The sequence below is a fragment of the Melospiza georgiana genome, chromosome 5, assembly GCF_028018845.1.
Source record: "Melospiza georgiana isolate bMelGeo1 chromosome 5, bMelGeo1.pri, whole genome shotgun sequence".
Taxonomy (NCBI): Eukaryota; Metazoa; Chordata; class Aves; order Passeriformes; family Passerellidae; genus Melospiza; species Melospiza georgiana.
Genome location: NC_080434.1, coordinates 69,245,866 through 69,261,367, shown reverse-complemented (window position 1 = coordinate 69,261,367; position 15,502 = coordinate 69,245,866). Strand labels below are relative to the sequence as shown.

Below are 15,502 nucleotides of genomic sequence, written 5' to 3'. Positions count from 1 at the left end.
GTGATGTTCAAAGAACAGGGCAAAGTCCTGCCCCTGGACTGGGATCACCCAGCTGGGTGGAAAAGCAGCTTGGAGGAAAGGACCTGGGGGTCCTGACAGACTGCAGCCTGAACCTGAGCCAGCAAAGTGCCCTTGTGACAAAAGGGACAGTGGTGGCCTGGGCTGGGGGAGACAAAACTCTTCCAGCAGGCCCAGGGAGGGGATCCTGCCCCTCTGCTCAGCACTGGGGAGGCCACACCTGCAGCACTGGGTGCCAGCACAGGAGGGACATGGACAGACTGGGGACAGCCCAGGGAGGGGCTGGAGCATCTGTGCCCTGAGGAAGGGCTGGGAGAGCTGGGACTGCTCACAAGGAGAGGAGAAGGTTCCAGGAAGGGATGGAAGAGCTGGGACTGCTCACAAGGAGAGGAGAAGGTTCCAGGGAGAGCTGGGACTGCTCACAAGGAGAGGAGAAGGTTCCAGGGAGAGCTGGGAGAGCTGGGACTGCTCAGAAGGAGAAGAGAAGGTTCCAGGGAGAGCTGGGACTGCTCAGAAGGAGAAGAGAAGGTTCAGGAAGGGCTGGGAGAGCTGGGAATGCTCAGAAGGAGAAGAGAAGGTTCCAGGGAGAGCTGGGAATGCTCAGAAGGAGAAGAGAAGGCTCTGGGGCCTCATCCCTGTCCATCCACACCTGCAGGGAGGACAGAGCCAGGCTCTGCCAGGGGTGGCCAGGGACAGGACAAGGGGCTGTGGGCACACACTGACCACAGGAGGGTCCCTCTGAACAGCAGGGAACACATTTTGGCTGTGAGATGCTGACACAGGTTGCTCAGGGGTGTTGTGGAGTCTCCAGCCTGAAGATACTCAGACTTTCTCTGGACACAGATGGGCAACCACACCTGCATGACCCTCTCTGCTGGTTTCTGCTCTGCCTCAGAGGGAAAGGAGTCCCAGTGCTGAGCAGCTCCTTTTCCTGGAGAGCTCAGCATCCCTTTCCTCTGCCCCAAACCAGGCCATGGCAGAGGGTGGAGCTGTCTGTCCTTGTCCCAGCCAGGTGCACTGTGCTCCCCTTCCCTTATCTCTGTCTCCCACTTGGGGCTTGGTGACTCCCCAGCTGAAGGCCGTGCAGGTTATCCCAAATCTCAGATGGTTTTGTTCTGTTCCAGATGAGTTCAACCGAGTAATCATTCCAGTGAAGAGAGGGGAGGAGAACACAGACTATGTCAACGCTTCCTTCATTGATGTGAGTCTTCTCCAATCTTCTTCCCATCTTCTCCCAATGGAAACCACCTCATGCTGCTTCCTCTGGGAAGAATTTATCCCAAATACTCCTTTTATGGGTTTTGTACAGCTCCCTCCATGTGACTTTGTGTCAGTGGATGGTGTTGGTTTCTTTCTCCAAGAACCCCCCAGATATATCCAGCTCCTTGTGGGAGAGGAGAACTGGAGCCTGAGCAGACCTTCCAAATCCTGGGCTCATTTCTGCCCCTCTGGGCTCTGCTGATGGCTGTGGAGAATGGATCCATGTATCCATGGAAATAACACAGCCCTGGCCATTTGGTCAGAAAACATCCCCCAGATGAGCTCAGGGAGCAATACACAATCCCAAAACCTTGGAGAGTGGCCAGGTCAATCCCATTACACCTGTCTGGGTGGTGGCAGGAGGAGAGGCAGGGAGGTTAAGTGCTGTCCTCACTCTGAGGAGGAGATAAGTGATTGCACATCCTTCCCTCCTGAGCAATCCTGTGGACTCCAGGGAGACATCTCAGATGAGTATTGATCTCCATGCAGTGATGCCAGTGCTGGCCAAGGCACAGACCCTGCTCTTTTCCAGCCCAGTTTCTGTTTTCCCCTCCTAATGACACAGGGCTTTTTTTCCCCAAAAAGGCAATCACTGGGTTTGCCACTAAAACCAGTTAATGCCCAGTTCTAACACCCCTAATTAATTGCTCCCTGAAATCTGCTTTGCTGGGTGCCTGCTGTGGCTGTGGGAGCAGCCAGGAGCAGCTGCCTTGTTGTGCATCCAGATCAGAAAATTTCCATGGCACGTAAGCAATTTGGGCTGAGGATTCAATTTCCTGCCTCTGCTGAACTTTGCTTAAATGACAAACTCCAAATGACGAAGCATCTGCAGTCACAGTCTGCAGGGAGGGCACAGGGGACTCACAGGGGTTTGGAAACAAAAACTCTTTGTGGCTGTGGAGGAGCCAGAGTCATCCAGCCTTCCTGCTGGTTTCACACATCATAGAATGCTCTGGCTTGGAAGGGACCTCAAAGATCAGCCAGTGCTGTTTAGTTTTGCTGGCTTCTTCCAAAAATCCCTGTGGCATTTTTGGGATCCTCCGTGGCAGGAAGGAAATTACGAACCTGACTCCATGTTCTTAGAAGGCTAATTTATTATTTTATGATATTATATTATATTAAAGAATGCTAATCTAAAATTATACTAAAGAATAGAGAATGGATACTTACAGAAGGTTGAACAAGATAATAAAAACTGGTGACTGACTCCTCAGAGTCCGACACAGCCTGACCATGATTGGTCATTAAGTCAAAACAATTCACATGTTGGATAAACAATCTCCAATCACATTCCAAAGCAGCAAAACACAGGAGAAGCAGATGAGATAATATTGTTTTCATTTTTCTCTGAGGCTTCTCAGCTTCCCGGAAGAAATCCTGGCAAAGGGATTTTTCCAGAAAATGTGATGGTGCCAGATGCCCAGTAAAAGTTGTACTTGGAGCTAAGGCAAAGCTCTGCTCCAGCACTCAGAGCTTGTTAGGTGTGCTGGAAACCCAGATGGATAAATCTGGGTGTGTGTAGGGGGTGTGATCCTCCCAAAATGGAGCTGAGCTCGGTGGGCCAGCCATGTCCAAGAGGTTCCTGCTGCTGGTGCACTGACCCTGCTCCCACATCCCAGGGCTACCGCCAGAAGGATTCCTACATCGCCAGCCAGGGGCCGCTGCAGCACACGATAGAGGACTTCTGGAGGATGATCTGGGAGTGGAAATCCTGCTCCATAGTGATGCTGACAGAGCTGGAGGAGAGAGGCCAGGTAAGCTCCTGGGTTATCTGCACTAAACAGCAGGGAGGTAAATAAATGAATGAACAGCAGCAGTTTGGAATGGGATGATCCTTAGGGTCCTTCCAGCCCAAACCAGGCTATGATTCTGGGAGTTTGTGAGGTCTGTGGGATCCCACTGTTAGCATTGAGCAACACACAATCACAGAATGATTAAATGCATAATCACAGAATGATTATATGCAGGTGCTTTTATTGAGGAGTTCTGGGTGTCAGGGGTACAGACCCAAATTTCACTCCAACATGGGTTCAGGGTGAACACTTTTATACTCTTATCATTAGATAACTACATATTAATTATTAAACTTGTATTGTTCTATTGAATGCACTGATCTCATCCAAGCATGGATTCTTGTGATCTCCATCAAACCCCCCAAACATGGTTTCTCATGATTCTTGTTACTGTGGGAGTACCAGTTGTTGGTTTCTCCAGATTGAAGGCACTTGAGACAGTAATTCATGTTCACACTCAGGTGTTTATTATTTCTTATCAGTCTTATCAGTAAAACAGTCTCACTACTGTGAGTTCTGCAGCTTTTCATCAGAAGGCACAAAATGGCCAACAATCTCTCGTTCTAAGGTCTTTTAAAGATAAACTATCCAATTAAGAACTGACACCTGGATTATTTTCCCTTTTAACCCAATAACTGATCCCACAGAGCTGCAATGCAGACTTTTCTGCCCAATTACAAAATGCCACCCAAACCCATGGAGAAGGAGGAAGAAGAAGCATGGAGAAGAAACCCAGGATGACACCCTGTGCCCTCCATCTTGCTGCCATCCACAACACACTAAAAATCCCAAACCTCAATTTCTCACCCAGTGATACACCTACACTGCTCTCCATAATCTATTTCACACTTTTGTGGATTCCAGTCTATCTTGAATCTGGGAAACTTTCTCCATGAATGAGAGTCAGAGTCAGTGCTGCCCTGGGGGTCAGGGCACCCCAGAGCAGACAGAGAAATATTCCCAGTGCCCTGGGTTTCCACAGGTACAATTAAACAGTAATCATATCCAATTACCAAACAATCATCACATTTAACAATCATATCATTTATCATAGTCATTAAATTATTATACCAGTGCAGTTTTGCATGATCCAGTAAAACTCAACACCACCTGGGGTTGGGCAGCTGCCAGGAGATTCTTCTATCCAAATCCGTGGGAAAAATAGAGGGTTACTCACCATGTGGCCTTCTTTGTAAGAGCCTGAATGAGGGATGTGGGACTCCAGGGGCTCTCCAAAATGCAGTTTATTGTATCCAAGATGTCACAGCAGTCCAGGGCTGTGGGTGACAGAGCTGTGCCCACAGCAGTCAGCTCCAGCTGCAGGCAGCCCTGCAGACCCTGAGTTTAGGTTACAGTGCATTATATACTTTTCTTTTGGTTACAATGCATTATAGACTTTTCTTTGCTGAGCATCTTCATACATTAGAACCAATCTAGACCTTAACTTTTATCTCTAGCCTGTCATAACTACTGTAATTACCATATTCATGTCACTGTTCTCCAATCACTAAAAGTCAGTGCATTACAGTTTAAGCTAGAAGGTGTTTCTCAGTTTTCTTGCAGTGGAAAATTCTGAAACCTTTTTTCTACTTGCAACATTTGCTGACTTTTTTGCTTGTGCTCTCTTTCTGCTTGGTAAAAACATCTTCTTGTTTGGGGTAGGTTTATCCTTTGCTCTAAGCCATAAAAACCCCTTCTCACTAACACAGCCTTTGCCTCCTTAGTTATCCGGTGAGACTGGCTCAGCAATTCTTTTCTTCTATATCAAAACTTGCTTCCATCTCTATTCCTTCACCAAACTCTACACTCAAGAATCTTTCTGCTAAGCACACATGTCTGTGAGACTTCCTTGTCAAAACTTTCATCCTTCCCAACCCTCCTGTGCTGCCTCCTCAGGAGAAGTGTGCCCAGTACTGGCCGTCCGACGGCTCCGTGTCCTACGGGGACATCACGGTGGAGCTGAAGAAGGAGGAGGAGTGTGAGAGCTACACAGTGAGGGACCTGCTGGTGACCAACACCAGGGTAAGAGCCTGGCTGCTCCCCCTTGGTGGGGTGGGTGGTGTTTGAGGGTCCCCAGGATGAGGGAAGAGATGAGAGTCTTGACTCTGTGTTTCAGAAGGCTGATTTATTATTTTGTGATATATATTATATTAAAAGAAAATTATATCCTAAAGAAATAGAGGGGATTTCATCAGAAAGCTAGAAAGGAATGAATAATAAAATCTCGTGACAGACTCAGAGAGTCTGACACAGGTGGCTGTCATTGGTCATTAATTAAAAACAATTTCACCTGCTGGGGAAACAATTCTCCAAATCACATTCCAAAGTAGCAAAAGATGGAGAAGCTTCCCAGCTTCTCAGGAGAAAAGATCCTAGTGAAAGGATTTTTCAGAAAATATGTCTGTGACACCCGGGGACCTCTGCGTGCTCCTGGGTTTCACTGCCATGAGCCCCTGCTGGTGTTCCCTCAGCTCCCCATTGTCCCAAAGGGATTTTATCCCTGTACCCCTGTCCTGCTGCTCATTCCTGCTGCCCTCACCACCAAGCCTCCCTCCTGCTCCCCATTCCCCACACTTCCCTTCCTCCTTGCCCTGGAAATGCCATTCCTCCACAAGCAGCTTTCCTGCAAGGAATTTGCTTGCTTCTTCCAAAAATCCCTGTGTTACTTTCAAGGTCCCCCATGGCAGGAAGGAAGTGATGAATCTGACTCCATGTTCTTAGAAGGCTAATTTGTTTTTTTATGATATTACATTAAAGAATGCTATATTAGAACTTATCTCCCTCCTACCCCCCATTCCCCACATTTCCCCTACTCCTTGCCCTGGGAATGCCACCCCTCCACCTACAAGGATTTTGCTTGCTTCTTCCAAGAATCCCTGAGGTATTTTCAGGGTCCCCCATGGCAGGAAGGAAATGATCAATCTGACTCCATGTTCTTAGAAGGCTCATATTATATTATATTATATTGTATTATATTGTATTATATTATATTATATTATATTATATTATATTATATTATATTATATTATATTATATTATATTATATTATATTATATTATATTATATTATATTATATTATATTATATTATATTATATTATATTATATTATATTGTATTGTATTGTATTATATTGTATTATATTGTATTATATTGTATTATATTATATTATATTATATTATATTATATTATATTATATTATATTATATTATATTATATTATATTATATTATATTATATTATATTATATTATATTATCATTATATTATATTATCATTATATTATGCTATACTAAAACTTATCTCCCTCCTGCTCCCCATTGCCCACATTTCCCCTACTCCTTGCCCTGGGAATGCTGCTCCTCCCCAAGCAGGGATTGTTACCCCAAAGCCCTGATCCCCCCTGGGTTCCTGGGTGCAGATCCCCCAGCCTGACCTGGAGCTGTGCCCTCCCCACAGGAGAACAAGAGCCGACAGATCCGGCAGTTTCACTTCCATGGCTGGCCAGAGGTTGGGATCCCCGGGGATGGGAAGGGGATGATCAACATCATTGCAGCGGTGCAGAAGCAGCAGCAGCAGTCTGGAAACCACCCCATCACTGTGCACTGCAGGTAAAGAGCCTGGCTGGAGCAGCTGGGCCACCCCTCTGAGGGATCTGCTCCACCAGGAGCTTGGCAGATGGTCACAATCCCAAATTGTGTCCTGGGTAAAATGGGAGAGGCTGGGGTGGGGTATTTTTGGGGTTGTTGGGAGGAAATGGTGAATCTGACTCCATGTTCTTAGAAGGCTAATTTATTATTTTATGATCTATATTGTATTAAAGAATATTAAACTAAACTAGACCAAAGAATAGAGAAAGGGTACAGACAGAAGGCTAAAAGATAATAATGTAAACTCGTGACTCTTTCCAGTGCCCTGACACAACTTGATGCTGATTGGTCATTAAATGAAAACAATTTACAAGAAACCAATGAAGCAATCAATCACCTGTTGGTAAACAATCTCCAAACCAGCAAAACACAGGACAAGCAAATGAGATAATATTGCTTCCCTTTTTCTCTGAGCCTTCTCAGCTTCCCAGGAGAGAAATCCTGGGCAAAGGGATTTTCCAGAAAATATGACAGTGGCACTGGGGCAGGGCTGACTCCTCTGGATTGTCCTCTGGGCAAAGCCATCAGGGGTGTTCCCTCAGCTCCTGGTTTCTCTTTCCCAGTGCTGGAGCAGGAAGAACGGGCACCTTCTGTGCACTGAGCACTGTCCTGGAGAGGGTGAAGGCAGAGGCCATCCTCGATGTCTTTCAGACAGTCAAGAGTTTAAGACTACAGAGGCCACACATGGTGCAGACACTGGTAGGTGCCTCCTGCCCCACCAGAACCTCAGCAAGGATGGGCTGGGGGGCTCAGTGCTGAGCAAAAACCTCTTTGGTTCAAGGGTTTTGCTCTCATGGATGAGGGAATAAGGGGAGATGTGGGTTCATCATCCCTGGAAGTGTCCAGGGCCAGGCTGGATGGGGCTTGGAGCAACCTGGACAGTGGAAGGTGTCCCATGGCAGGGGGTTGGAGCAATCTCAAGGTTCCTTCCAACCTTCAAGGTTCATTCCAACCCAAACCATTCTGGGATCCATGATTCTGTGAGGGTGGGCCAGGAGCTGTCTCCCCTTCCTCTTGTTAAGGCATCAAATGCCTTTAAAGCACTGACAGAAATTGTAGGAACCTCCTTAGGGACATCCTCAGCCACAATCCATACATCAATGAGCTGAAACTCCTGGAAGAATGTCCTGGAGTGGCTGTGGAACCCTGCACATGGTAGAGTTGGGGCTGGGTGGGGTCTTGCAAGAGGGGTTTGCTCAGGGTTTTAGAAGAAAAACCTTTTGGGATCCGAACAGAACCTCAGAGAGGGAAGGGGAAAGCGGAATTTCTTCGGCCATGAGTACCCCAGGAAGGGTTTGGGGGTCACAGGGAGGTGGGGCCTGCTCTGGACACCTGCCCAAGCTGTCTGAGGTGTGGATTTTCCTGCTGTGACCCTGCTCTCTCTGAACTCCCACAGGAACAGTACGAATTCTGCTACAAGGTGGTGCAGGAATACATCGACGCCTTCTCAGACTACGCCAACTTCAAGTGAAGAAAAACAGGAACAAAAAAAAATCCACACCCACCCTCCCTGAAACAAATGACAGAAGAGTTGCCTTCTTTAATATTTTGTAATATTCTGTTTGTTAATATACCCCCCCAAACAAAACAAAAAGCAAAACCTATGTGTATATATCTTAACTGTTTTAGAGGTTGGTACCATAAGCTTCATATTAGCTGGAGATTTTATATGTAGCAAAGTGTTAGTGCAGATACTGTTGGCTCCTTTTTTTCCAATGTTTTATTGGGGAATTAAATAGCTTGATGTTTGGATTAATATTGTCATACCATCTCTCTTCTGGAGAGTTGATACAGGCTGTTATTTTGTTTGTAAATCTCTTTTTTTTTTTTTTTTTCTTGAGGGAGTAAAACCTTTTTAAAAAAAAAAAAGGAAAGAAAGAAATCCTGGATCTCATCTGAAACAAAACCCAAACCCTCCCCCATCAGCACAACCCCACCAGCACAAGCTTTTCCAAACCTGCAGGGAAATGGTTTCACATTTTTCTGCTGGTCAGCTCTAAAAAAAAAAAATGAGGAGAAAAAACCAAAAAGCTCATTCTGTGTGTGTGTTTATATATAAATACCCTCATTTTTGTAGCAAAAGCTAAAATACTTTCTTCTCTCGGGGTCAGGCCACCATGTACTGCTGGTTTGGAAACTGTAATTGTCACACAACAGCACCCAAATGTTGGGATTTCAACCCCAAAAAAGCAAAACCCAGAAAAACAAAAGGATTTTTTGCTCCCTGAAGGAAAGGTGTGTGTGTTTGGAGCTGGATTTTAGGGCAGGGGTTTGGGCTGGCCCTGTGGCCCTGAGCTGAGGGTGGGCACTGCCATCCCTGCTGGGGCTCTCTGTACCAGGTGAGCTCCATCCCCAGCTGCTGGGGGAGATGTCAGATTATTTTTCCTGGCACCCTGAGAGATCTCAGAATGAGGGAATGGTTTGGGGTGGATCTCATAGAATATCCAATCCAATATCCATGGCAGGGACACCTCCCACTGTCCCAGATCTCTCCAAACCTCATCCAGCCTGGCCTTGGACACTCCCAAGGATCCAGGGGCAGCCACAGCTTCTCTGGACCCCCTGTGCCAGGGCCTCACCACCCTCCCAGGGCAGGATTTTTCCCAAATCCCCACTCCAGGCCTGCTCTCTCCCAAGAAAAATCCAAAGGCTCACAAAATATCCTGAGGAGCAGAGGTGCACACTTGTATATTAGAAAAAAACAGGTTAATATGGGTGATTTTATTATTTTCTTATGAAGCAGAGGCTGAGGAAAGACTTTCCTTGTCCCTCCTGCAGTCAGGGGCACCATGGCCAGGTTAATGGGGGAGCTCCATCCCCTCTGCAGGCGCTGGCAGAGCTGGTTTGGAGCAGAGGCTTCACCCCCAGGATTTCTCTGGACACCCCAACAGTGCTGGGGAGCACGGGGTGGGTGGCAGGGCCCAGGAATGTTGACAGGGATGTCCTAATCTCAGGATATGGGGTTGAAATCCTGGAAATTCTGGGTAAAACCAGCCCAGGAGTCAGAGTATCCAAGTATTTTCAGCTTTTTCCAGCCAGGCAGGATTCATTGGAGGCACACAGGCAAGGGGGCACCCTCAGAAACCCAAAATACGCCCAAAATTTGCTTTGCTGCTGCCACCATCCCCACTTCATCACCTGGCACCCCTCATGAGCCCCAGTTGCTAACAAATTCCAGCTCCTAAATTTTGGGGGCTTTGGGCCAAGGCTGTCACACTCAGAACTAAATGTGGTGACCCCAAAGGAATGGGGACCCTCCTTGAACACGAGGGTTTCATTTGTCCCCACAGGTGCTCCACCAAGGAACATGGACCACCCCAACAAGTCCCTCCATTTCCCTTTTTTCCTCCATCCTCAGGATCTCAGGGTGTTTGGGGAAATTTTGGGGTGCCAGGAGCTGCCTTGAGCTTTTGCCACAGCATCTGCACAACCCCATCCTGCATCCAACTGCAAATATCAGAGAGATGAGCAGCTGCTGGAGATAATCCAGGGCCAGATCCTGCCTAAATCCCCTTCCCAAACTCTGCCACATCCCCTGAGCTGGGAGCTGTGGGCTCCATGGCCACCGCCAGCATCCAGCCCCACTTTGGGGGCGACAGATTTGAAATGGGGGGAGAACCAAGGAAATGGGGGCAGGGAAACTGAGGCACGGGGAATTTGCTCGTCTCCTTTCAACAAGAGCATCCATGGAGCTGCAGGGGGACAATCTGCATCCATCCCTTTCCCAGCTGCCAGGAGATGGGAAATGAGCCCCTTCTGGGGCAGAATCCCCAAACAGGAGGCTCAGGGTGCTGTTCTGTGGTGCCAGAGGGATTTGGGGACAAGGAGGCACCGGGCACTGGCATGAGGAGGGCGATGCCATCAGCGAGGTCACTGTCCCCCGTGGGAACGGTGGCTGGGCCGACGTCACTGTCACCGAGCCCTTCAAATAGCGGTGCCTGCCCTGCCGGCCACTGCCACCACCGGCCACTGCCACCACCGCCACCACCGGCACCGGCCACTGTCACCACCGCCACCACCGGCACCGCCGCCTCCGGAGCCCGCCCAGGTGAGGCTGCCCCGGCCATGGCACGGGTTGGCCCCGGGTTGGGGGGTCCTGCTTGCCCCAAATCAGACGCCAAAAGGGGTCTGGGGGGGTGGGGGGAGCGTCCATGCTGGATCCAAACCCCAGCAGCAGCCCGGGGTGCTGAGCCCCTCCGGCTTCCCCAGCCCCAGAGGGCACCCAGAGTGCTCACCCCCTCTGGATCTGCAGCCCAAACCCACCCAGGGGTGCTCATTCCTTCTGGATCTGCATCCTAAGCCCACCCATGGGTGCTCACTCCCTCAGGATCTGCAGCCCAAACCCACCCATGGGTGCTCATTCCCCCAGGATCTGCATCCCAAACCCGCCCTAGCCCACCTGTGGGTGCTCACCCTCTCTGCATCTCCATCCCAAACCCACCCAGGGGTGTTCATCCCCTCTGCATCTCCATCCCAAACCCACCCAGGGGTGCTCATTCCTTCTGGATCTCCATTCTAAGCCCACCCATGGGTGCTCACCCCCTCAGGATCTGCATCCCAAACTCACCCATGGGTGCTCATTCCCCCAGGATCTGCATCCCAAACCCGCCCTAGCCCACCTGTGGGTGCTCACCCTCTCTGCATCTCCATCCCAAACCCACCCATGGGTGCTCCTTCCTTCTGGATCTCCATCCCAAACCCACCCATGGGTGCTCATTCCTTCTGGATATCCATCCTAAGCCCACCCATGGGTGCTCACTCCCTCAGGATCTGCATCCCAAACCCGCCCTAGCCCACCTGTGGGTGCTCACCCTCTCTGCATCTCCATCCCAAGCCCATCCAGGGGTGCTCATCCCCTCTGAATCTCCATCCCAAACCCACCCATGGGTGCTCATCCCCTCAGCATCTCCATCCTAAAGCCACCCCAAAGTGATGCTGGGTCATCCCCTCCAACATCTGCATCCCAAACCCACCCATGGGTGCTCACCCCCTCTGGGTCTGCATCCCAAACCCACCCAGGGGTGCTCATTCCCTCTGGATCTGCATCCTAAACCCTCCCCAAAGTGATGCTGGGTCGTTTCCTCGGGATCTGCATCCTAAACCCACCCACGGGTGCTCACCCCCTCTGCATCCCAAACCCACCTCAGCACCACCCATGGGTGCACCCCCTCTGCATCTCCATCCCCCTCACCCAACCCCTGTGCTCCTACCGAACCCAAACCGCCCCAGGCAGCACCCTCGGGTGCTCAGCCCTCCCACAGCCCCCGGGGGTGTCCCCGGAGCGGATCCCGGTGTGACAGTGCCCCCCGTGTCCCCAGAACAGATCCCGGTCTGACAGTGCCCCCCGTGTCCCCGGAGCGGATCCCGGTGTGACAGTGCCCCCCGTGTCCCCGGAGCGGATCCCGGTGTGACAGTGCCCCCCGTGTCCCCGGAGCGGATCCCGGTGTGACAGTGCCCCCCGTGTCCCCAGAACAGATCCCTGTGTGACAGTGCCCCCCGTGTCCCCGGAGCAGATCCCCGTGTGACAGTGCCCCCCGTGTCCCCGCAGCCCTAGGGGTGTCCCCAGAACAGATCCCGGTGTGACAGTGCCCCCCGTGTCCCCAGAACAGATCCCGGTGTGACAGTGCCCCCCGTGTCCCCGGAGCAGATCCCGGTGTGACAGTGCCCCCGTGTCCCCGCAGCCCCTGGGGGTGTCCCCGGAGGAGATCCCGGTGTGACAGTGCCCCCGTGTCCCCGCAGCCCCCGGCCATGGCACCCCGCGGGTCGCTGCTGCTGCTGGCGCTGCTGTTGCTGAGCTGCGCCCTGCCCCGCGCCCGCGGCCAGCACTGGTCCCACGGGTGGTACCCGGGGGGCAAGCGGGACCTGCGGACCCCCAGCGGCCTCCAGGTAGGGTGTCCCCCGCGGGTCACCCCCCTCGGGGTCACCCCCGTCCCTCCCGGCTGATGCCCACCCCGCCCGCGTCCCCCTGCCCAGGGTTTGTGTGCCCCCCATCCTGTCCTGGGTTTAAAATCCCTCTGGGTTCTCCCTGCCCGAGTTACGCTGCCCCAAATTATCCTCCCTGGGTTGTATCCCCTCGGAATCCTGTCCCCGTCCCGCGATTATCCCCCCCTGAGTTCTTGGATTTATGTCTGCTCCAGGTTAAACCCCACTGCGGGTTTATCACCCCCACGGGCTTAAATCCCCCCAGGTTATCCCCCTGCCTGAATTATCCGGGTTTATCACCCCAGTTTATCCCCCTCCCTGAATTATCCTGATTTATCACCCCCACGGGCTAAAATCCCCCCAGGTTATCCCTCTCCCTAAATTATCCGGGTTTATCAACCCCACGGGCTAAAATCCCTCAGTTTATCCCCTTCCCTGAGTTATCTGGATTTATCACCTCCCCAGGTTATCCCCCTCTCTGAGTTATCCGAGTTTATCACCCCAGTTTATCCCCCTCCCTGAATTTTCCAGGTTTATCACCCCAGTTTATCCCCCTCCCTGAATTTTCCAGGTTTATCACCCCGGATTATCCCCCTCCCTGAATTATCTGGGTTTGTCACCCTGGGTTTTCCTCCTCCCTGAATTATTCAGGTTTGTCACCCCCACGGGCTATAAATGCCACCCCAGGTTGTCTCCCTCACTGAATTATCCAGGTTTGTCACCCCATGAGCTATAAACCCCTCCCCAGTTTATTCCCCTCCCCGAATTATCCTGATTTATCACCCCCACGGGCTAAAATCCCCCCCAGTTTATCCCTCTCCCTGAATTATTCGGGTTTATCTCTCTGAGTTATCCCCCTCTCTAAATTATCCGGATTTATCACTCTCACAGGCTATAAATCCCACCCCAGTATATCTCCCTCCCTGAATTATCTGTGTTTATCAACGCTACGGGCTAAAACTGCCCCAGGTTATCCCCCTCACTGAATTATCAGGGTTTATCACCCCCAAGGGCTAAAATCCCCCAGTTTTTCCCCCTCCCTGATTTATCCCCCCCACAGTTCATCCCCTTTTCCCGTGTTTGTCATCCCCTCCCATTTCCCTTCCTCCCCGAATCCCTCGCACTTCGCCCACCCTGGAATTTCCCCCATCCATGGGGTGACCCCCCCCCAATCCCGGCTGCTTTTCTCCCTTTTTTTCCCCCCTCCTCCCGCAGGTCCCGTCCCCTCTGGGGCGCTGCCGTCCCCTCCCGTGTCCCCCCCGGCGGGAGGAGCCGCTGCCGGTGAGCGGGGACGGGGCTGGGGGTCCTGGGGGGGTCCCCGGGAGTGGGTCTGACCCATCCTGGGGGTGCTGTGGGGTGTCCAACACCGGGACTGACCAATCCTGGGGGTCTCCGGGACCGGGTCTGGCCAATCCTGGGGGTCTTGGGGGTCTCCGGGACTGGGTCTGACCCATCCTGGGGGTGCTGGAGGGTTCCTGGGACGGGGTCTGAGCCATCCTGGGGGTCCCCGGGACGGGGTCTGACCGATCTGGGGGTCCCCAGGACAGGGATTGACCCATCCTGGGGGTCCTGGGGGATCCCCGAGACCGGGTCTGACCCATCCTGAGGGTGCTGGGTGTCCCCGGGACCAGGACTGACCCATCCTGGGGGTCCCCGGGAGCGGGTCTGACAGATTTTGGGGGTGCTGGGGGTCCCTAAGACTTGGACTGACCCATCTGGGGGTGTTGGGGGGTCCGGGAGACCGGGACTGACCCATCCCGGGGGGTCCTCGGGAAGGGCACTGATCCATTCTTGGGGTCCTGGGGGTCCCCGGGACTGGGTCTGACCGAGGCTGGGGGTCCCTGGGGCGGGGACTGACCCATGCCAGGGGTTCCCGGGACCGGGTCTGACCCATCTGGGGGGTCCCCGGCGTGGGGTTTGACCGATCTGGGGGTCCCCGGTACCGGCACTGACCGCTCCCCCCGCCCCTCTCCCGCAGCCCCCCGCTCTGCGCCCCTGACCGGAGGCACCGAACCCCGCGGGAGCGACCCGGGACCCCCCGAGGGGAATAAAGGGGCTGGGGGGGATCTGTGAGAGTGATGGTGATGGAGGGACTGGCGGGGCTGGCATGGGGACAGCGGGGACAGCGGTGTCCCCAGGGGGATGCCGTGCCCGTGGCGGGCGGGGGTCGCGTTCCTTGGGATCCTTGGGTGGGCAATTCGTGTCCCAGGGGGCGGGCGTCCGATTTTGGGGTGCCGTGTCCCGTGGGGCTGTCCCTGTCCCGTGGCAGTGTCCCTGTCCCCAGGCCTCTCCCTGTCCCCAGGCCTGTCCTGTGGCAGTGTCCCTGTCCCTTGGGGCTCTCCCCGTCCCGTAGGTGCCCGTGGGGTGTCCCTGTCCCGTATAGGGTGTCACTGTCCCCGCCGCTGTCCTTGTACCACGGGTCTCCTTGTCCCCGCCGGTGTCCGTGTCCCACAGATTTCCCTGTCCCCGTGAAGGGTGTCACTGCCCCACGAATGTCCGTGTCCCCTGCCTGTCCCTGGCTGTCCCTATCCCAGCCGGTGTCCATGTGTCCCCTGACTGTCCCTGTCCCGTGTAGGGCGTCCTTGCCCCATGGATGTCCATGTCCTACGGGTGTCCCTGCCCCACGGATATCCGTGTCCCATGGGTGTCCCTATCCCCTGCAGGGTGTCCCTGCCCCACGGATGTCCGTGTCCTCTGGCTGTCCCTGTCACTCGGGTGTCCCTATCCCTGCCGGTGTCCGTGTCCCCTGGCTGTCCCTGTCCCGTGTAGAGTGTCCCTATCCCCGCTGGTGTCTCTGTCCCACGGATATCCGTGTCCCATGGGTGTCCCTATCCCCTGTAGGGTGTCCCTGCCCCACGGATGTC

General features: G+C 52.8%; 2 protein-coding genes across 3 annotated transcripts in view; both read left to right on the top strand.

The window, feature by feature from the left end:
- Window positions 1–8,472, top strand: part of PTPRA (protein tyrosine phosphatase receptor type A) — a 135,542-nt gene extending 127,070 nt beyond the window's left edge. For both annotated transcript variants that reach the window (XM_058024575.1, XM_058024576.1), the window contains 6 exons: window positions 1,143–1,219; window positions 2,898–3,032; window positions 4,968–5,093; window positions 6,526–6,677; window positions 7,280–7,415; window positions 8,113–8,472. In XM_058024575.1, the coding sequence (XP_057880558.1) occupies window positions 1,143–1,219; window positions 2,898–3,032; window positions 4,968–5,093; window positions 6,526–6,677; window positions 7,280–7,415; window positions 8,113–8,187 (701 nt within the window). In that variant the 3' untranslated portion in view covers window positions 8,188–8,472. The remainder of the gene's footprint in view (window positions 1–1,142; window positions 1,220–2,897; window positions 3,033–4,967; window positions 5,094–6,525; window positions 6,678–7,279; window positions 7,416–8,112) is intronic.
- Window positions 8,473–12,464: 3,992 nt separating this feature from the next.
- On the top strand, window positions 12,465–14,699 carry LOC131083491 (progonadoliberin-2). The gene is made up of 3 exons (XM_058024266.1): window positions 12,465–12,602; window positions 13,854–13,919; window positions 14,617–14,699. The coding sequence occupies exons 1-3, from the start codon at window positions 12,465–12,467 to the stop codon at window positions 14,635–14,637; spliced, it is 225 nt and encodes a 74-aa protein (XP_057880249.1). The 3' UTR covers window positions 14,638–14,699.
- The last annotated feature ends 803 nt before the right edge of the window (window positions 14,700–15,502 follow it).